Source organism: Schistocerca serialis, chromosome 11 (assembly GCF_023864345.2).
Source record: "Schistocerca serialis cubense isolate TAMUIC-IGC-003099 chromosome 11, iqSchSeri2.2, whole genome shotgun sequence".
Lineage (NCBI taxonomy): Eukaryota > Metazoa > Arthropoda > Insecta > Orthoptera > Acrididae > Schistocerca > Schistocerca serialis.
The window spans coordinates 103,887,078-103,909,874 of NC_064648.1; the positions used below are offsets into that span (position 1 = coordinate 103,887,078).

At 42.4% G+C, this 22,797-nt stretch overlaps 1 protein-coding gene across 1 annotated transcript in view; it reads left to right on the forward strand.

Annotated features, from left to right (window-relative positions):
- Positions 1–22,797, forward strand: part of LOC126426677 (E3 ubiquitin-protein ligase MIB2) — a 224,885-nt gene that overhangs the window by 140,229 nt on the left and 61,859 nt on the right. Inside the window, exons 11-13 of the mRNA XM_050088569.1 lie at positions 7,631–7,787; positions 13,055–13,209; positions 18,236–18,428. Of these exons, the coding sequence (XP_049944526.1) occupies positions 7,631–7,787; positions 13,055–13,209; positions 18,236–18,428 (505 nt within the window). The remainder of the gene's footprint in view (positions 1–7,630; positions 7,788–13,054; positions 13,210–18,235; positions 18,429–22,797) is intronic.

A 22,797-nucleotide genomic window follows, 5' to 3' on the forward strand; every position in this document is an offset into this window, starting at 1 on the left:
AAACGCACGCCGTGCGATTTGTTACGATTTGGTCAGTTGTGATAATAATAACATGCTTTTGAATACAATTAAAATATAACGGCGATACCTCTTTAGTGTTATTGGAAATAATATGTAGTAAATTAATAAGTAAAGTAGCCAATCCTATAAGAAGAGGTAAAATTGGGCATATTGAGGTGTTTTGCTTTATATCGACGAAGCCGATGATACAGCGTCATTTTTTCGTTTACTCTTAGAAGTAAACAACTAAAGAAGTGCTAATTGTGCATTGTGAAAAAATATAGGGGGCGAGTTTTAAATAACTACGGTATACGATCAGAGTAACAAAAGGACAATTAGTTACACGAAATCGTGGGTAGCGAAGTGTGGTCATTAAATTGAGTACACCTACAGAGCGGTCAATTCCGGGATAAATCTGTACACATCTCACGAGGGATGAGACCGTTTATTTAATTATATCACGGATAGCGGGCTCCAATTTATGAAAAGGAGAAAAACGTTAACTTTTACGTGAACTCTTAATAATAGTGGATCGGAGAGAAAAGTGTGTAATTGTCTTACGCCTAACAAACATTCGTGGAGGGTGGTGGCTAAACTAGAAGAGTCAATAACAAAATACTGTATCATTATCATTGACTGTTGGTGTCGAGCAATCTAAACTGTTCGTCGAAGGGTTTCGATGGAACTTGGGAGTTAGGGTTCAGGCACTCGCATATACTCCACACCAGGGTGTGAATGCGAAATAAAACTGTGAACAAAGTTACGTTAAATAAAACAGAACAAACAAGACAGTTTGGTCGTATCTGTTATTATTCCATAGACTGTAACATTTCTTATCGTTGTACGAAGCCTCTGTAGATGATCTTTATGACAATTTGCTTCAAGGGGATCTCATTACGAGTTAAGTTTTGGGGACCTGGTCAAGAGGAGGTTGTATGTAGCTCCTAATTACTGCAGCTGTTCTGGAATCAGATGCGACCGTGACCGTTGTGTGTTGTCAGTGACTTAAGGTTACCGTATCTCATGCTTTCCACTTGGTATAACGGTGCCTCACGGCAACAACAACGCCGATGACGAAGGAAGACACGGTAGAATACGTAATCACACATTCAAGTTTTTCAGCCTCTGAGTCAGAATGTTCTATTCTCAAATCAGGAATAAGGAGGAGCATCTTGCTATCTACTGTAATGACTATATACTTGGCTATTACAAATGATTGGAGCGATTTCATAAATTCACTGTAGCTCCATTCATTGACATATGGTCACGACACACTACAGATACGTAGAAAAACATAGTTTTGTTCGGCTGAAGCCGCACTTCAGGTTTCTGCCGCCAGAGTGCTCGAGATCGCAGTGAGACAAAATGGCGACAGGAGCCGAGAAAGCGTATGTCGTGCTTGAAATGCACTCACATCGGTCAGTCATAACAGTGCAACGACACTTCAGGACGAAGTTCAACAAAGATCCACCAACTGCTAACTCCATTCGGCGATGGTATGCGCAGTTTAAAGCTTCTGGATGCCTCTGTAAGGGGAAATCAACGGGTCGGCCTGCAGTGAGCGAAGAAAGGGCTGAACGCGTGCGGGCAAGTTTCACGCGTAGCCCGCGGAAGTCGACGAATAAAGCAAGCAGGGAGCTAAACGTACCACAGCCGACGGTTTGGAAAAATCTTACGCAAAAGGCTAAAGCAGAAGCCTTACCGTTTACAATTGCTACAAGCCCTGACACCCGATGACAAAGTCAAACGCTTTGAATTTTCGGCGCCGTTGCAACAGCTCATGGAAGAGGATGCGTTCAGTGCAAAACTTGTTTTCAGTGATGAAGCAACATTTTTTCTTAATGGTGAAGTGAACAGACACAATGTGCGAATCTGGGCAGTAGAGAATCCTCACGCATTCATGCAGCAAATTCGCAATTTGCAATTCACCAAAAGTTAACGTGTTTTGTGCAATCTCACGGTTTAAAGTTTACGGCCCCTTTTTCTTCTGCGAAAAAAACGTTACGGGACACGTATATCTCGACATGCTGGAAAATTGGCTCATGCCACAACTGGAGACCGACAGCGCCGACTTAATCTTTCAACAGGATGGTGCTCCACCGCACTTCCATCATGATGTTCGGCATTTCTTAAACAGGAGATTGGAAAACCGATTGATCGGTCGTGATGGACATCATGATCAGCAATTCATGTCATGGCCTCCACGCTCTCCCGACTTAACCTCATGCGATTTCTTTCTGTGGGGTTATGTGAAAGATTCAGTGTTTAAACCTCCTCTACCAAGAAACGTGCCAGAACTGCGAGCTCGCATCAACGATGCTTTCGAGCTCATTGATGGGGACATGCTGCGCCGAGTGTGGGAGGAACTTGATTATCGGCTTGATGTCTGCCAAATCACTAAAGGGGCACATATCGAACATTTGTGAATGCCTAAAAAAACTTTTTGAGTTTTTGTATGTGTGTGCAAAGCATTGTGAAAATATCTCAAATAATAAAGTTATTGTAGAGCTGTGAAATCGCTTCAATCATTTGTAATAACCCTGTAGATGGAAAAGTAAGTGAAAGATAGATGAAACAATTGAGCAGCAGCAGAAAGGAGATTAGTGACAGACTTGACATCAAAATTGGGGGCGATGTAGTAAATTAAGTGAAGGAAAAACTGGTGCACCTAAAGAGGGCATTCCTTGTCGAAAGAAGTATACTTGTATCAGACATATGCCTTAAGTAATAAAATATATTTTGAAAATGTAATTCTACAACATTGTCTTAAAGTGAATTGTGGACTGCGGGAAAAGCAAAAAAGAAAAAAATGGAATCGTTTTAAATGATGAAGTGCTACAGAAAAGTGTTCAAAATTAAGTTGACTGATAAGATGAGAAACGAGGTGGCTTTCTGCAGCATTAGTGAGGAAAGGAATGTTTCAACAGGGGTAACAAAGAAAAGACACAGGGTGATAGTGCATTTGTTATGACAGAACGGTGTAAGTTCTACAAATGAGTGATTTGTAAAGGCAGAAACTGTAAGGGATGGTAGAGCTTGGAATATACAGGAGGAAAGCAAACTCTTGACAAATTTTTGGCAGTTTTTAGGGAATATTTTCTGAGTATTTTCATATAAGGTCCCTGTGATCTCCAGTGGGTCATTACAAACTAATTGCATTTTGTGTAATTTCTTACCTCTATTTATCTTCGTATTTCCATATCTGTAGATGTAGTACAAAAAAGTGGGGAATACATTACAGGAAAGTCTTGGATGAAGTAGAAACTGTTGATGACGCAGAGTTAACTAATGAGCACACATGCATTGAGTAACAACCCACAAACAAGATGAATAATCTAGCCAAGCTTCAAAGTATGTCCTCCTTTTCTGTGCGCTCACACACACACACACACACACACACACACACACACACACACATTGTGTGTGTTTTGTTTGTTCACTCCAATGATGGATATTGTCTGAAAGCTTAGTTACAGGCTCAATCTTTAAATAATTGTGTAAATAAAAACTTTTTAAAATACCTTGTTTTTGAAATGGTCTAAAAAGTATAAAGTAATCTCTCCTAGCCACATTGCATATTCCTAACTCTATTCAGATGGTCCTGAAAATTTGTGCTTGTGACTTTTTTAATAGCTATGACAGTACTTGTAAAATTTAAAATGAAAGTTTGAGGACATATGCAATAGATAATTGATGCATGACTAGTTCACCTAAGTCACTAACAACTTAATTGCACTGACAAATAATATTTTTAACTGTTCTGTGATTTCTCTCAATGACAGCTACTGTCTACACTCTTTATTATTTATCCATTGCATGGTCCCCACATTTGTTGTTTTAAATGTGAGGGCATTTTGAAAAGTTCTCAGAATGGAATAGAAAAGAAGTACTTACATCACTGAACCTTTTTTTTATTTTTCAATGTAGTCTCCTTCTACTTTAATGCACTTGGTCCAACGATGTTCCAGTACCTTGATCCCATCTCGAAAACGAGTTTCCTCCAGGCCTGCAAAAGTCAACTTTGGCTATCAATTCTTCATTTGAAGTGAATCTTAGTCCACCAAGAAAAATTTTCAGCTTTAGGAAGAGGTGGAAGTCTGATGCAGCTATATCAGGCGAATAAGGTGGGTGTGGCAACAACTCATACCTTAGTTCGTGTAATTTTGCCATGACGACGGCACGTGTGCATTGTCTTGATGGAAGATGACTTTCTTCCTTGCTAAATCTGTCCTTTTTTCTTGTATCTTTTGTTGTAATTTGTCCAGGAGGTTAGCATAGTATTCTCTAGTAATTGTTTGCCCAGTGGAGAGATAATCTACAAACAGAACCTCCTTCACATCCCAGAACACTGATGCCATTACATTTCCCACCGAAGGAATTATCTTAGCTTTCTTTGGTCGTGGATAATCAGCATTTTTCCACTGCTTTAACTGTTGTTTGTCTTTGGGGTATAGTGGTGCACCCAAGTTTCATCTGTGGTCACAAACCGGCACAAATAACTTGTTCGTTTCCCCTAAAACGGGCCAAACATTGTTCCGATGTGTCCATTCTTGTTCGTTTTTGATCCAGCATCAATATTCACAGCGCCCATCTTGCAGATAATTTTTTCATTTCTAATTCTTCAGTTAAAATGTGATATACCCTTTCAGACGACATCTGGCAGGCACGAGCAATTTCACTTTGAATCGACAATCCTCCGTGACCATTTTGTGCACTTTTGCAATGATTTCTGGAGTAGTTACACAGCTCAGCCAACCACTGTGCGGATCACCATCTCTGCTCTCCCGACCAAATTTAAATTCATTTGTCTACTTGGCAACAGTTGAATATGAAGGAACAGAGTCCCCCAGTGTATTCTGGAAATCGGCACGAATGTCCTTTGCTTTCATACATTTCTTTACGAAGTACTTAATCACTGCTCGAATCTGGATTTATTTATTTATTTATTTATTTAATTTTTTTTTTTTTTTTGTTTTCCATCTTCTCAAATCACTGCGCGGGAACAACAACAGAGCCACGTCTCTGCCACAGCTCTCTTCAGAGACCACTGATGTGACACATGTTTACAGCCAACAGTCCAATGAATATCACGTGAACAACTCGTTGTGCTAGTGCTGACCTCTCGTTGTGATTACGACAACTTTTTAAATGACCTTCATATTACAAGTATTGTCAAAGCTATCAAAAAATCACAAGCACAAATTTTCAGTGCTATCTGTACTGGGTTAGGAATTATTTTATATGTCTTAGTCCATTTTAAAAATGTTGTATTAAAAGTTATCTAAACAATTATTTTCTGCTTTTTAGTTATATCTCTGTAATTTTTCAATCGATTTCAAATATTTTATGCAATTGCAATAGAGCCAAATCGTAAATAACAAGTTTATTTCAGTTTCAAATCACCTGAATCAGTTGATATTTTGCTTCCTCCTGTGTATATCCTGTGATAATATTGTGAAGGTAAAAATTAGAGACATCAGGGACTACACAGAGGATTGCGAGCAATCGTTCTTACTGAGAAACATTCACAAGTGAAATAGAAAAAGGGGAAGATAACAGCATTAAAGAAGATACCCTCCACAACACACCAGATATTTTTATATTGTCATCCTGTTCTGAGTTATATTGGAATTTTCAAGTAACTTGCTCATTGAGAAGCTGGTTTAAAATCGATTACAAAATTTGTACGAAACAGACACAGACTGAAAAACAAAGTACTCTCCGCCTCACACCAGATATGAAAGTGAGTTAATATTGCACTGTCATCCAGTTCTAAGCTATGTGAAAGTTTCAAGTAACAGGCTCAATGGGAAGTTAGTTTAAAATGAGTTAGAAAATCTGTACCAAACAGCCAAGAAAGTCACTTAAAAAACGAGTTAAAAAGAAAGAAACAAGAATGAGATGTTAAAACACATTTGTTTATGTCCATTCGTGTGTATTCTATTAGTATTTTAACTTCCTCAGCATTACTTCAAAAAATGGTTTTCAGATCTGTATTTTTTTTATTAATGATATTTCATAATTTTGATTAATAGGTAATTTTCAGCATAGATATTTGCTCGTGTTTTGATAAGCTCGGTTTTTTATTGATCTTAAAAAAGAAAAAAGGTCCTTACACAGGTCCTGCTCTGGTCGGAACTTGTTCTTTGGCTACAGACCTATATCATTGACATCGGTTTGCAGTAGGGTTTTGGAGCATATACTGTATTCAAACATCATGAATCACCTCGAAGGGAACGATCTATTGATACGTAATCAGCACGGTTTCAGAAAACATCGTTCTTGTGCAACACAGCTAGCTCTTTATTCGCACGAAGTAATGGCCGCTATCGACAGGGGATCTCAAGTTGATTGTGTATTTCTAGATTTCCAGAAAGCTTTCGATACCGTTCCTCACAAGCGACTTCTAATCAAGCTGCGGGCCTATGGGGTATCGTCTCAGTTGTGTGACTGGATTCGTGATTTCCTGTAAGGAAGGTCGCAGTTCGTAGTAATAGATGGCAAATCATCGAGTAAAACTGAAGTGATATCAGGTGTTCCCCAGGGAAGCGTCCTGGGACTTCTGCTGTTCCTGATCTATATAAATGACCTGGGTGACAATCTGAGCAGTTCTCTTAGGTTGTTCGCAGATGATGCTGTAATTTACCGTCTAGTAAGGTCATCCGAAGACCAGTATCAGTTGGAAAGCGATTTAGAAAAGATTGCTGTATGGTGTGGCAGGTGGCAGTTGATGCTAAATAACGAAAAGTGTGAGGTGATCCACACGAGTTCCAAAAGAAAACCGTCGGAATTCGATTCCTCGATAAATAGTACAATTCTCAAGGCTGTCAATTCAACTAAGTACCTGGGTGTTGAAATTACGAACAACTTCAATTGGAAAGACCACATAGATAATATTGTGGGGAAGGCAAGCCAAAGGTTGCGTTTCATTGGCAGGACACTTAGAAGATGCAACAAGTCCACTAAAGAGACTGCTTACACTACGCTCGTTCGTCCTCTGTTAGAATATTGCTGTGCGGTGTGGGATCCTTACCAGGTGGGATTGGTGGAGGACATCGAAAGGGTGCAAAAAAGGGCAGCTGGTTTTGTGTTATCACGTAACGGGGGAGAGTGTGGCAGATATGATACGCGAGTTGGGATGGAAGTCATTAAAGCAAAGACGTTTTTCGTCACGGAGAGATCTATTTACGAAATTTCAGTCACCAACTTTCTCTTCCGAATGCGAAAATATTTTGTTGAGCCCAACCTACATAGGTAGGAATGATCATCAAAATAAAATAAGAGAAATCAGATCTCGAACAGAAAGGTTTAGGTGTTCGTTTTTCCCGCGCGCTGTTCAGGAGTGGAATGGTAGAGAGAGAGTGTGATTGTGGTTCGATGAACCCTCTGCCGAGCACTTAAATGTGAATTGCAGAGTAATCATGTAGATGTAGATGTAGATGTATCCATAACTGGTGGGAGGGAGTAGAAATCCTCAGAGGGGAGAGAGATCGTGAAATATCTGATATTTTGCTTCTGTGTCACAAATTCTGTACTGGCTGAAACTGTGTGTATTTGAGGCCCGTTTCTTAGAATCGGTGTACACTGTACGACAGGGAAAGCTCTGTACAATTGTAATGACGTGTTACAGGAATCAGCCCGAGATAATGCAGCTGCTCCTGTCGAGAGGCGCGGACATCGACGCTGTGAACAGAGGCCACTGCACCGCGCTGCACGTAGCGGTCAACAAGCAACACGTGCAGTGTGTGTCTGAGCTGCTGAAGAAGGGCTGCAACGTCAACATCCAGGTGAGCGTCAGGGCTGCACTGAACTCCCAGTGTCATCAGGGCAGCCAAAATACTCTAAAACTGCCTTCACACACAATCTCAAACACTGTGTCTCCAGCATTTTTTTCCACACTTTAATGTGTTCAGCGGACCTTGGGGAAGATCGGTTTGGATTCCGTAGAAATGTTGGAACACGTGAGGCAATACTAACCTTACGACTTATCTTAGAAGAAAGATTAAGAAAAGGCAAACCTACGTTTCTAGCATTTGTAGACTTAGAGAAAGCTTTTGACAACGTTAACTGGAATACTCTCTTTCAAATTCTGAAGGTGGCACGGGTAAAATACAGGGAGCGAAAGGCTATTTACAATTTGTACAGAAACCAGATGGCAGTTATAAGAGTCGAGGGACATGAAAGGGAAGCAGTGGTTCGGAAAGGAGTGAGACAGGGTTGTAGCCTCTCCCCGATGTTATTCAATCTGTATATTGAGCAAGCAGTAAAGGAAACAAAAGAAAAGTTCTGAGTAGGTATTAAAATTCATGGAGAAGAAGTAAAAACTTTGAGGTTCACCGATGACATTGTAATTCTGTCAGAGACAGCAAGGGACTTGGAAGAGCAGTTGAACAGAAGGGACAGTGTCTTGAAAGGAGGATATAAGATGAACATCAACAAAAGCAAAACGAGGCTAATGGAATGTAGTCAAATTAAATCGGGTGATGCTGAGGGGATTAGATTAGGAAATGAGACACTTAAAGTAGTAAAGGAGTTTTGCTATTTAGGGAGTAAAATAACTGATGATGGTCGAAGTAGAGAGGATATAAAATGTAGACTGCCAATGGCAAGGAAATCGTTTCTGAAGAAGAGAAATTTGTTAACGTCGAGTATAGATTTAAGTGTCAGGAAGTCATTTCTGAAAGTATTTGTATGGAGTGGAGCCATGTATGGAAGTGAAACATGGGCGGTAACCAGTTTGGACAAGAAGAGAATAGAAGCTTTCGAAATGTGGTGCTACAGAAGGATGCTGAAGATAAGCTGGGTAGATCACGTAACTAATGAGGAGGTATTGAATAGGATTGGGGAGAAGAGAAGTTTGTGGCACAACTTGACTAGAAGAAGGGATCGGTTGGTAGGACATGTTTTGAGGCATCAAGGGATCACAAATTTAGCATTGAAGGGCAGCGTGGAGGGTAAAAATCGTAGAGGGAGACCAAGAGATCAATACACTAAGCAGATTCAGAAGGATGTAGGTTGCAGTAGGTACTGGGAGATGAAGAAGCTTGCACAGGTTAGAGTAGCATGGAGAGCTGCATCAAACCAGTCTCAGGACTGAAGACCACAACAACAACAACAACAATGTGTTCAGTGTCTAACAATACCACCACTTGCAAAGTAGGTTAGAAATCAGATTAATGATGTTGCTCACGCGGCATATGTTCACTTTATCGGGCAACGACAAAGTTATTGCCTGTGGATGGTATCGTCAGAATGGAAATAATGAAGTCACTGTAAAAAAGTCATTAATTTTGGCACTTATCTCGAGTGGATTCCCGTGTAGATTTCGTCGAAGTTGTTATGGCTCGTCTTGTCGATTCTAGGGTGATTCCACTTTGACTGCTAGAAGGTCCAGATCTGTATTTTAGCAATATTTGAAGACCTAACAAATGTGTTTTTCAGGAAATTCTTAATGATCAAACAATCCCAGGTCAGATCAACGGTATGGTAGAAATAATTTTTGACTCGGTGTTCACGATCCACATTTTTATTAAACTTCTTGTAAATTCACATATACTTCTTCTTAATTGTCACATCGTCAAGAAAACAGTTTTGTATCAATCTTCATATATTTAATTTCCACTTTAACCAAACACGAGACTTGACTGTTCTTTTACAAAGCAAAATAACGACATAACTTCTGCAAAGTGAAACAAAGACTGCTCTGCGCGCATTCGCGCCAAAATGGTTACGAGTAAGTCAAAGATTATGACAGTCTCACAGAAATGAATACACACGAGAACCGTATCACTGTAATATATCGATACATCGAAGTACCTATACATTGTCACAAAAATATGTCTGTTACCTTGCAGAAAAGCAGTACGATATTACTGGTATCGAGAACTGGAGTTGGAGTGCCGTAATGGTCACGTAAATAAAGAACCGTTAAAAGTGCTACATTCACTGTAAATGTCTCACTAAGAGAGCCTACAGGATTTGAAGGCCAGTGTCTGGACATCAGTTTTCTAAATCAGTATGAGCATTACTCAAAAATGCTAAAAAAACCTCTGGAGATTCCTGAGTGCTGTTAAGTGGAAACTATCTGAAGAAAAGTATCCAGACACCCACAATGTGTGATCAAAGTATTCGGACACTGCCAAAAACATACGTTTTTCATATTAGGTGCATTGTGCTGCCACTACTCCATATCAGTGACCTCAGTAGTCATTAGACGTCGTGAAACAGCAGAATGGGACGCTCTGCGGAGCTCGTGGGCTTCGAACGTGGTCAGGTGACTGGGTGTCTCTTGTGTCGTACATATGTACAAAAGATTTCCATACTCCTAAACATTCCTAGGTTCACTGTTTCCAATGTGATAGTGAAGTGGAAATGTGAAGGGTCACGCACAGCACAAAAGCGTACAGGCCGACCTCGTCTGCTGATTGACAGAGACCGCCGACAGTTGAAGAGGGTTGTAATGTGCAATAGGCAGACATCTATCCAGACCGTCACACATGAATTCCAAACTACATCAGGATCCACTGCAATTACTATGACAATTAGGTAGGAGGTGAGAAAACTTGGATTTCACCCTCAAGCGGCAGCTCTAAGCCACACATCACGCCAGTAAATGCCAAACAACGCCTCGCTCGGTGTAAGGAGTGTAAACATTGGACAATTGAACTGTGGGAAAATGTTGTTTGGAGTGACAAATCCCGGTGCACAATGTGCTGATCCAATGGCAGGGTGTGAGTATGGTGAATGCCTGGTGAACGTCATCTGCCAGCGGGGTAGTGCCAACAGTAAAATTTGGAGGCAGTGGTGTTATGGTGTGGTTGTGTTTTTCGTGGACGGGGCTTGCACCCCTTGTTGTTTTGTGTGGCACTATCACAGCACAGGCCTACATTGATGTTTCAAGCACCTTCTTGCTTCCCACTGTTGAAGAGCAATTCGGGGATGGCGATTGCATCTTTCAACTCGATCGAGCACCTGTTCGTAATGCACGGCCTGTGGTGTAGTGGTTACATGACAGTAACATCCCTTTAATGGACTGGCCTGCACAGAGTCCTGACCTGAATCCTGTAGAACACCTTTGGGATGTTTTGGAATGCCGACTTCGTGCCAGGCCTCACCGACTGACATCGATACCTCTCCTCAGTGCAGCACTCCGTGAAGAATGGGCTGCCATTCCCCGAGAAACCATCCGGCACTTGGTTGGACGTAGCCTGCGAGAGTGGAAGCTGTCACCAAGGGTAAGGGTGGGCCAACACCATACTGAATTCCAGCAATACCTATGGCGGGCGCCACGAACATGTAAGTCATTTTCAGCCAAATGTCTGGATACTTTTGATCATATAGTGTGTAATTAGCCTGGGGTGTGTCCACACTTCACCTTTATGAAGACTTGAACTCTGCTGAGGCCACTTCCAGGGAGGCGTTCAAATGTCTGTGGGGGAATGGCAGTCCATTATTCTTCGAGAACCGAAAGTGGTGAAGGTAATGTGTGGGATGCTGATGTCTTAAGCGAAGCTGCCATTCTGAGATGTCCCACAAGTGTTTCGAGAGGTTGGTGTCGTGACTGTGGGCGGGTTCCATTTGATGAATGTTATTGTCCACAAATCGTTGCCTCAGGGTTGCTGCTATATCACGGGTGCTGATAGTCGGTCACCATTTCCAAACTGTGCCTCTACTGTACACAATGCACAGTGCTGTAAACTGCGTTCCTATCCTTCTGCATTTACTGTTTTAAATGCACTAAGGAGACCAGGCACACTTACTGTGACGCCACCTCCTCTGTAATTTATCCCTCCCTAGGGGGATCGCCACTCTTCGGTGGGTTCGTGCTTGGCTACTACAGGGCTGCAGCCTTTGCGGCATCTCTACCCTTCCGTGCTGCACGTCTATCCTCTTGGTATTCTTTTTCCCCTCCTTTGGGGAACATGTCTGGGATGTTACTGAGAATGTTCTGCATTGTCTGTCACTGACATAAGAACAGTCTCACTACTGTTTCTCATTCCCGTTTCCTTTCTTTGTTTCCCTTCTCCTCTCGTATCTCCGCTTCGGCGTTTGAGGCTCCTCTTTTCCTCCTTCCTCCTTGTGCAACCCTGAAGGCTGGCCCACGTGTCTGACGTGTAACGGGTGACTGCGTAACACATAATTCTGTTTGATACTGATCATTTGAACAGTCACTGGCACCTCCAGTACAGCTGAAACGTTCTTCTTCCCCAGACTTATTTTAGCTTTGTTTCAATAATGTGCTGCAAAGAAATCTGTCTCAGAAATTTATATACAGTATTAACTACACACAAGAAAATTTAAGTGGCAGCACTCGCTCGGACCGTCTCTCCGAGCATTCGCAGTGCCGGGCCCCGAAACCGTAATAGAGCTCCCGACTCAGATTTTCACTCTGCAGTGGAGTGTGTGCCGATATGAAACTTCCTGGCAGATTAAAACTGTGTGCTGCACCGAGACTCGAACTCGGGACCTTTGCATTTTGCGCGCAAGTGCTCTACCGACTCAGCTGCTGAAGCACGACTCACGCCCCGGCCTCGCAGCTTTACTTCTGCCAGTACCTCGTCTGCTACCTTCCAAACTTTACAGGAGCTCTCCTGCGAACCTTGCAGAACTAGCACTCCTGAAAGAAAGGATATTGCGGAGGCACGGCTTAGCCACAGCCTAGGGGATGTTTCCAGAATGAGATTCATATCAGTGCTCACTCCGCTGCAGAGTGAAAATCTCATTCTGGAAACATCACCTAGGCTGTGGCTAAGCCGTGTCTATGCAATATCCTTTCTTTCAGGAGTGCTAGCTCTGCAAGGTTCGCAGGAGAGCTTCTGTAAAGTTTGGAAGGTAGGAGGCGAGGTACTGGCAGAAGTAAGGCTGTGAGGACGGGGCGTGAGTCGTACTCGGGTAGCTCAGTCGGTAGAGCACTCGCCCACGAAAGGCAGAGGTCCAGAGTGCGAGTCTCGGTCCGTCACACAGTTTTAATCTGCCAGGAAGTTCCGTGATAGTCGTTCTCCTGTCGCCGATCGACCTTCCGAGCGAGACGGATGACCGCGGGTGGTGTCGACAGGACCTGTACGGAGACACCGCCCTGCACGACGCCATCTGCAAGGAGAGTGCCGAGATCACCGACATGCTGTGCGCGGTGCCGAACATCGACTTCACGCTGCGCAACCGCCGAGGCTTCAACGTGCTCCAGCACGCTGCCCTCAAGGGGAACAACTTGTGAGTACCGTGTGGTTCCAAACAGCTGCAGTCGCGTGCTGTCGAGAGCTCCTGCGTGAAGCATTGTATCGTAATGGTAATACAATTGTGAAAAACTCAATTTCAAATGTAAGCCATTTATTAAGTACGGGGTAGTCATAAGATGTGCCACGTAGTAAACTGTTGATTTTCCAATGAACAGAGTGACTTGCCAGTATTTTCTGCAAATGGTATATTACTGGACAAGGGTTTCTTATGAAAACTATCAAGTTCCCACTACAACTCCTAGTAGCCTGTAATAGGAATTGTAAAGCTCTCTGTATTTCCTCATTTTAAGTACACACACAGTTTAATATTGTGATAATGTGACCTGGTGTAGATTTCTAGGGTAGTGACTCTCACATAAATGTCACATAGGAACGAAGATAGGTCATGTTTTCACAATATTAAACTCTACATGTGAGGGTGGTTTATTTGTAAAACTGTTAATGCTGTCTGTCAGATGTTTTATTACATCTGGTAATTTATCTAAAGGTTTTACAGCAGCATATTTTGCCCCTTTCTGTGCCAAAGACAGGTTAAGTAGAGGATAGTGTAAGTCTTTCTTTCTTCTGGTGTTATAATCATGAATGTCACTGTTGTTTTTAAACTGGTCCATGTTGTTGGGAACAAATTTCATTACTGAATAAATGTACTGTGAGGCAGTTGTAAGAAATCCTAACCTTTTAAAGAGATGCCTACAAGATGTGTGACTATGTGGCCCACACATGTTCTAACCACTTTCTTTTGAACAATGAATACTTTTTGCCTAAGTGTTGAGTTAACCCAACATAATATTCCATATGACACAGAGAGTGAAAGCACATAAAGTATGTTAGTGTGCTAATTTCTGTATCCTCAAAATTCGCAATTATTCTGATTGCAAAAATTGCTGAACCTAGCCACTTTAGGAGATCCGAAACATGAATTTCCCAATTAAGATTCTCATCTATATGTACACTCAAAATCTTAGTATGCCCTACCCTGGCTACTGACTTCTGTTGATGTGATATATTTATTGAGTTGGACTTCCAGGACACTCTTAAGTCTTCAGTGCCGAGATGCCCTGTTTCAAATGCAGCAGTGCAGCTCTTTATAGCAGAATAGGAAGGGTAGCTACCACTCAATATATCAGACATATCATATAGATTTGTGTGGTCGGGTTCCCTTTTAGAAAGAGGTACTTAATCACAACACTCCTCTGTTACACTGTGACTTCTCTATTTTAATGTACCATGTTCACTTCAGAACTGCTCAGAAAACAAAAATCAGTGCACTATTAAGTAATTACTATCATTTATAATGTAAGGATATTTTATCTGCAGATTCTAAAAATAACCCCAAAAAATTTTGGTCGTACATAAAATCTGTGAATGCTACAAATAATTCAATACCTTCTCTTGCTGACAGTATGGGTAATGTAACTGATGATGATAAACAGAAGGCCGAAATTCTAAACCTACCTTTCAAAAACTAGTTTATGATAGATGACAGCAGCACTATTCCCCGTTTCAATTATCAAACGAACGAAAGGATGGCTGACATAGTGTTTAGTGTATATGGGATTGTAAAACAGTTAAGATCCTTAGATGCCAGAAAGACATCTGGCCCAGACGGTATCCCTGTAAGATTTTACATTGACTATGCTACAAATATAGCTCCGTTCTTATCCGTCATCTATCTGAGATCATTGGAATGGGGGAAAGTTCCGCGGGACTGGAAGAAGGCCCAGGTCATTGCAATCTATAAAAAGGGTAGAAAATCGGATGCACATAATTACCGGCCAATTTCGCTGACATCAATTTGTTGTAGAATCGTGGAACATATTTTGTGTTCAGACAGAATGACCTTTCTAGACTCTGAGAAGCTCATCTGCAGAAACCAGCACGGTTTTAGGAAATAGCAGTCATGCGAGACACAGCTGGCCCTCTTTGTGCACGATATACAACAGGCTCTAGATACTGGCTCCCAGGTTGGTGCCATATTTCTCGACTTCGAAAGGCGTTCGACTCAGTTCCGCACTGTCGCTTACTACAAAAAGTGCATGCTTACGGTCTATCCAGTGACATGTGCAGTTGGATAGAAAGTTTTCTAACAGACAGGGAGCAGTATGTCGTCCTGAACGGGGTAACTTCAACAGAAACAAGAGTAACTTCAGGTGTGCCCCAGGGCAGCGTAATAGGTCCTCTGCTTTTTACGATTTACATAAACGATCTGGTTGATGGTATTGACAGCGGCCTTAGACTGTTTGCTGATGATGCTGTTGTCTACAGGAAAGTAGTATCACGTGAAAGTTGTGAACAAATCAATGAGGATTTGCCAAAAATAAATGTGTGGTGTAATGACTGGTAGTTATCTCTCAATATTAGTAAGTGTAACCTACTGCGTATAACATGGCAAAAAAAGCCCATTAATGTACGAGTACAAAATAAACGATCAGTCTTTGGAAGCGGTAACATCCGTCAAGTATCTGGGTGTGACTATTCGCAACGATCTCAAATGGAATGATCAGATTATACAAGTAACGGGTAAGGCAAACTCTAGATTGTGGTTTATTGGTAGAATCCTGGAGCGATGCAGTCCTTCAACAAAGGAAATAGCTTACAATGCGTTAGTTTGTCCAGTCTCGGAGTATTGTTCATCTGTATGGGACCCTTACCAGTTGGGTCTGATTCAAGAGATTCAGAAGGTCCAAAGAAGAGCGGCAAGATTTGTGACTGGTACATTTAGCCATCGCGAGAGCGTTACAAATCTCATAGAGAATAAGTGGGACACACTTGCAGATAGACGACACGCTAAACGGAAGGGGCTGCTCACTAAATTCTGAAATCCGATCTTCACTGAGGATGTAGAGCATATATTACTGCCACCAACTTTCAAATCGCGTAATGATCACCATTCAAAGATAGGGAAATAAGAGCTCGTACCGAGGCGTTGAGACAGTCGTTTTTCCCTCGCGCGATCTGCGAGTGGAACAGAGGGGGGGAAATATGACTTAGGCGTGAATTGTGCCCTCCGCCACACACCGCTTGGTGGCTGGCGGAGTATGTATGTAGATGTAGAAGTAGAAGGAACAAGGTTCAGTACCACCACCACCATCTTGAACCGTCTCCAGCCCCGGGCTGGGCCTGTTTGGAACATAAGCCTCACCATCTAGTCCTGTTTTCCCACCTTCTTTCGGTGTTCGCTCTGGTCCAGTCCTTGCCTCTTTTTTCAAAAGGCTTCTCCACTCTTTCAGCCACCTATCCATTGGTCATTTCCTTTGCATTTACATTTCATGTAGCTTCTTGGGAATCCTCATGTTTTCCAATTCTCTTTAAGTGCCCATACTGTCTTAGCCTTGATATTTCTATCCTGCTCCGCAAGGGTTCCTCTTTCACTTCTCATCCCACCTCTCCCTGTTGCTCCTATCCTACTACTGAGGAACTTTATTTTGTGTACCTGTAATCTACTTACATCTCATTTCTTCATTACCCATATTCCAGATGCGTAAGTCAGTGTTGGGATGTAGTAACTTTTGTAAATTACTTCTTTCATTTGTTCCAACCGAGCAAGGTGGCACAGTGGCTAGCACACTGGACTCGCATTCGGTAGGACGACGGTTCAATCCCGTGTCCGGGCATCCTGATTTAGGTTTTCCACGATGTCCCTCAATCGCTCCAGGCAAATGCCGGGACGGTTCCTCTGAAAGGGCACGTCTGACTTCCTTCCCCGTCCTTCCCTAATTCGACGAGACTGATGACATCGCAGTCTGGTCTCCTCCCCCAAACGACCCAATCCAATGCCAAATTTGTACCTATACAGGTTCTTAACATTTCACAGGAATGTTTCTGCATGTCTGCTGTGTTCACTTATCTCTTTCTCATTTCTTCCTTTTTCCTCTATCACAATTCCCAAGTACTTGACACTTTCCACCTTCCTCACTTGTTCACCTCCAATCCTTATTCTGCTAGTTTTTACAGATTCCATCCCATACCGTCTCAAAGTTTCTTGTTTAAGCACCTGGCTGTTCCCGATTCTCCCTGTTGCTCTAGATCAAGTCGTCTGTGAACAGCATTGCTTTCACCTTACATACAAAGACAGTAACTTGTCCTCGAAATAACAGTAACTGTTGATGAGCGTGCAGCTTTTCCCTGGAATAAATGATGACTAACTGAAAACCTCAGCTGCCGACAGGTGTTGTTCATATACCTCGATGTGGACAGCTGAAAATGTGTGCCCCAACCGGGACTCGAACCTGGGATCTCCGGCTTACACGGCAGACGCTCTATCCGTCTGAGCCACCGAGGACACAGGTATATCGACAACACCTGTCTGCAGCTGAGGTTTTCAGTTAGTCGTCATTTATTTCAGGGAAAAGCTGCACTGTCATCAACAGTAACTGTTCTTTCGAGAACAAGTTACTGTCTTCGTATATATAGCTAAAGGCTACCCAGCCATTGACCTTAGTCTGTGCGAATGCGCACAGGTTGCCCAAACTCTTACGGAAATCGCCAAAGCGTGTGTGAGTAATGAGTGGTTGGGCAAATGTGTATAAGGTACAATACATATGTAGAATTGTGGACAGTTGGGAATTTGAGTCTCACGGGAAGCGTGCAAGGGATAAGTCCCTGCAGTCGCGCTATCCTCTGTGTCCTCGGTGGCTCAGACGGATAGAGCGTCTGCCGTGTAAGCGGGAGAAACCCGGGTTCGAGTCCCGGTCAGGGCACACATTTTCAGCTGTCCACATCGAGGTACACCGACAACACCTGTCGGCAGCTGAGGTTTTCAGTTAGTCATCATTTATTCCTTTTACCGTGTCTTCTCCAATTTTTTCTGCTGCCTTCATCATTCCGAGACTACAATGTCAGTTTAACACCAAAACATCAGAATTAATATACTTCAGTTTGAACCGGGAAAAGCCGAGACCAAAACCGCACCCCACCGTAGGCAGCGGCCTCGTTTGCGAGACGGCGGTGCCGTCGCACACCCGGGCGACAGCCCCGTTTACGAGATCGGTACGTTGCAGTGCCACCGAGAGGCTGCTGCAGCGTGCCCGCCAAATGGTGGACGTCAAGAAGGACGACGGCTTCGCAGCACTGCACCTGGCCTGCCTCAACGGACACCGCGCCGTCGCGGAGACTCTGCTCTCGCTGGGCCGCGCCGACGTCGGGTTGCGCAACAATCGCAGGCAGACGGCGCTCCTGCTCGCAGTGTCGCAGGTGAGCACTGCCGGCTGTGTGGCTGCCGGGGCTGCGTCCCGAGGGCCCGCACCGCGCAAACTTAAAATTCTGACATCTGAGACAGAATGGCTGTCCGAGGAAGTGAAATGTGTAGTAGTGTCATTACACACGTAATAGTCAAAGTATCACACTACAGATGTGTTCACATATTAGACTAAAAGATATACAGGGTGTTTCAAAAATGACTTCATAACTTTAAAAATTAATATAAATCTATTGAAAGAAGATGTAGAGCTGGGTTTAGACTTATTTTGTAGGGAAACACATCAAGTGTTTTGACCTTTAACCCCGTATTTACTCGAATCTAAGCCGCACTTTTTTTCCGATTTTTGTAATCCGAAAAACTGCGTGCGGCTTAGTATCGAGTGCAAAGTAAGTGGAAGTTCTGAAAAATGTTAGTAGGTGCCGCCACAACTAACTTCTGCCGTCTAATATATGTAGCACAACACAGGCATGCTTTGCAGGCACAAAGATAAATACTGGCACCGAAGCCTATGCGTCAGCAAATAAATTAAAAGAAAGGTTGCAGAATGTAAACATTATGCCGTGTATTCTTTCGTGTTTGCTGCTATCTCATTTAAATCCTGTCTCCCTAATAAACTATGAAACTAGAGTGAGACAACAGCAAATGCGGAAGAATAGACGTATAATGTCATGTTTATATTCGTATTATTCTTATGCTGAATAGTGATACAATCAGAAATGAAGCACGAATCTAAGATGACTAATTTCTGTGCAGAATGTAATGTAATGTAATGTACTAAAGAGGCGTCTGCAAAGATTTTCAAACAGAGAAAATTTTTCGCTAAACTCCCGTTCGGAACAAATTCTATCGTACACAGTCTATTATTTGGTTCTTGTTCATCATTATGAAAGAAAGCAGCAGTGTAAGTAACAACAAATAGCGGTCTCTTCTCGTTGGGTTATGAGACAATTCCTCTCTTTTTTTTAATTGTAAGCCGTGGTAGCGCGCACAAAAGCAAGCTGTGCCGCAAGCGGTGACAGGTCATAAACACTCATTATCAGAATGTGACAAACAATGTGTGATGCAGTACAATAATGCATTTTCAGCTTAGAGTGATGTAAACACCTATAACAAAGAGAACGGCACTTATCAGATCAAAGCAAAATAAGCAATTGATTCAAACTAGACGAACCACGTGAAAAAGGAAGCGTACGCGTATAAACACGGACGGAGCGCCTGACACATAGCAATGGCTACCTGGTAAAGCTTAACTGCTAAGCTTACGACTCGAACCAAACTACTGTAATTGTATCTCCATCCATTCGACCTCAATTGTGTCTCATGTTACAATGGACCAACTTTGTTTCTATTTGGAGGGGCGATCTAAAACTTTTCTCTCCCCTAGAATTTAGAGTCTCAAATTTCAGGAGCGGCTTAGATTCGGGGAATTTTTTTTTTTTTTTCTCCTGATTTCGAGTCTCAGTTTTCAGGTGTGGCTTAGATTCGAGTGCGGTTTAAATTCGAGTAAATACGGTAGAGATGTTGTATGTGGCTTCCGCTGGTTATCTTGCACACATCCCATCGGAAGTCAATTTCTTCCCAAACGCGCTGTAGCATTGCAGGTGTAACTTGGTCAGAGGTGGTCTAAATTCTTTCTCTAAGTTTAGGTAGAGAAGCCAGCACAGGAGATACAAACATGATCCCCTTGGTGAATCCCCATAAAGAAAAGATAGTGGTGTCAGGTCTGGGGAACGTGAGGGCCACGCAATTGGTACATCACGGTCAATCCACCGACCTGGAAAGCAGTCACTGAGAAAATCCCGGAAGGCAGCTGGGTAGTGGGGTGGTGCACCATCTTGCACGAAGTAAACATTTCATTCGTGGTCATCCTCATCGATCTGTGGTATCGAAAATTGTTGTGACATATTCAGGTACACTATCCTGTTGGTGGTTCTCGCATGGAAAAAGAAGGGTCGTACACTTTGTTCTTTTGCACGAAAAACGTTCAGTTTAGGGCTATCACGGACGTGTTGCAATGTTTGACATGGATTATCCCTTCCCAAATCCTACAGTTGTATGTGTTAACCTTGACACTTAAGTGAAAAGTTGACTTGTCAGAGAAGATGATTGTTGTCCAAAAAATGTTAATTCTCATGTAATCAATTCAACATATCTGCACAGAAGTTCTTGCTAGCAATTTTATCAGTGTCTTTTATTTCTTGTACGATTGTCAATCGGTACAGTTTCAAATGCAAACGGTTTCTCAACAGACTCCAAAAAGTCGTATGTGGGATTTGCAGTTCGCGAGATGCACACTGGGTCGATTTTGTAGGGATGTTGACAAAACGTTGTCTCACTCGCCCGACGACGTCATCAGATGTGCTCGGACGACCTGATGTTTTTCCATGTCTTACCGAGCACCCTGTTTCCACAAAACATATATGCCACTCATAAATTGTAGGCCTACTAGGAGCATCTTCAGCGTGCCTGGTACGGAAATTACACTGAACTGTTGTCACCGACTTCAATTCTTCAAACCAAAACACACGAGCTAGCACGCTCAGGTCCAGTGGAGGCAGCCATCTTTAATGCAACTTCCCCTAACGGTCCTTATGGTGCGATTTGTCTGTACCGGTCTACGCAAGACAAACTTGATGTATTTCCCTACAAATTGACACTACAGTCGTCTCTGTAGGTACTGTGAATTAATTTATATGAATTTTGGAAGTTGTGAAGTCCTTTTTAAACACCCTGTATTTTTAGTATTCCTAAGTTCACTGATATAAATATGAGGGAGAACAGTGTTATACCTGATTGGTTTTACTGGTTACTTCATTCTTGATTGATACTATGAGATTTTGGAGCACCTCGCTGATCACTGTTGTTTTCACAGTTGCCAACATTTGTCATTTTCCCTCCAGTCTGTGTTAGTGCAGGCTGGCAGTGCACAAACCATGCTACTGTGTTTACAGTACTGTTTCTGAAGTGAGCTTCAGCTTGGTTCTTATTCCACTAACTTGTTGTTACACTAACAAGACATTATATAACCTGTGAATCTGAATGTCTTTAGTATAGGAATACATCTTGAAGTTGCTAAAGAAAGTGATCTTATGGGAATATTTATGCACAGCAAGAAATTGCTGGCAGAATGAGAGTATCACAGAAAATTGTCAGCATAATCAAACTTTCAGTGTACGAATGTGGTGAATACGAGCCAAACAGAGAAGGAAAATGAGAACACTTACAATTGTGGCAATAGTGTAAACTTACTTCTACTGACTGGAGCCATCATCTGAAATGTGTGGGTGTTGAAGTTTCTCTTGTGATGGTGAGGCAGAGGCCGTTCGAATGTCGTTTAAAAGCATATTGCTGGAAAAGACTGGGCAAACATATGTATAATGCTGTGGGAAATTGGGAATGAAATGTAAAATTCAGAGTTTGTGCTCCAAATTATAATGTTTGTTTTTTACGTTAAAGAAATGTATATTGAATGTTGGGATTGTTGAGGTCTCCTGTGCTAGTATTCACATCTTTTCTAATTTGGAATTTTGTATACACCCTCCAGGTTTGCTTCAGTTATGAAACAAGATCTCTTGGACAAACTATGGGAAATCTCGTACCGAGACACTAACATTAAAATGTCGATAAAAGCAAAATGAAACAGAATAAAAATGCCACTCAATAACAGAGGCACGCACAAAAACATTGACTATACAAATGTAACCTGTACGTGGATGTATATGTGTGATAAATGTAAAGTTTTGTCGAAAAAGGTCCTCAGTCTAATAATTTGAATGCAGCTGTATGTAGCTTTTGGAACTATATTTCCTTTGTCACGGAAGTAAGAGGGAAGGGGTGGGAAGGTTAAAAAGGAAGGGCAGATCACTCAGAACCGAGGATGAGGGTAGAGAGAACTGAAGGGAGCAGTCAGAGTACATCAGAAATTGTATAGTGGTAAGCACTGAGCCAGTTTGAGTGCAGAGATGATCAGGACAGTGTGAGAAGTAAGGGCAGATTAGGAGGGAGAGAGTTAAGAACTAAGACAACAAGAAGTCTCTAATTATATAAAAAGGAGAGACTGGGACGTGCTAACGAACATTTAGTCCACGAGGGTTTGGGGACGCGAGGATGTGTTGCGGCAAGTTCTTATCTCTGGAGTTCAGGGAAACTTCTATCAGATGGTAGTATCTAGATCCCAAATGCACTGTTTGTATTCTTCCACCCAGTACGAGTTGCCCAGAACTCCAAAGATGGGCACTTTTCCACCATTCTATCCCTCCATCGCCACACCCTCCTGGGGTCCGTTAACACGTCTGCCCCTCTTCTTTTTATGTTTTTCTACCTGGGGTACCCAGTGTTGCTCAGGAAGTTGATAACAGATTG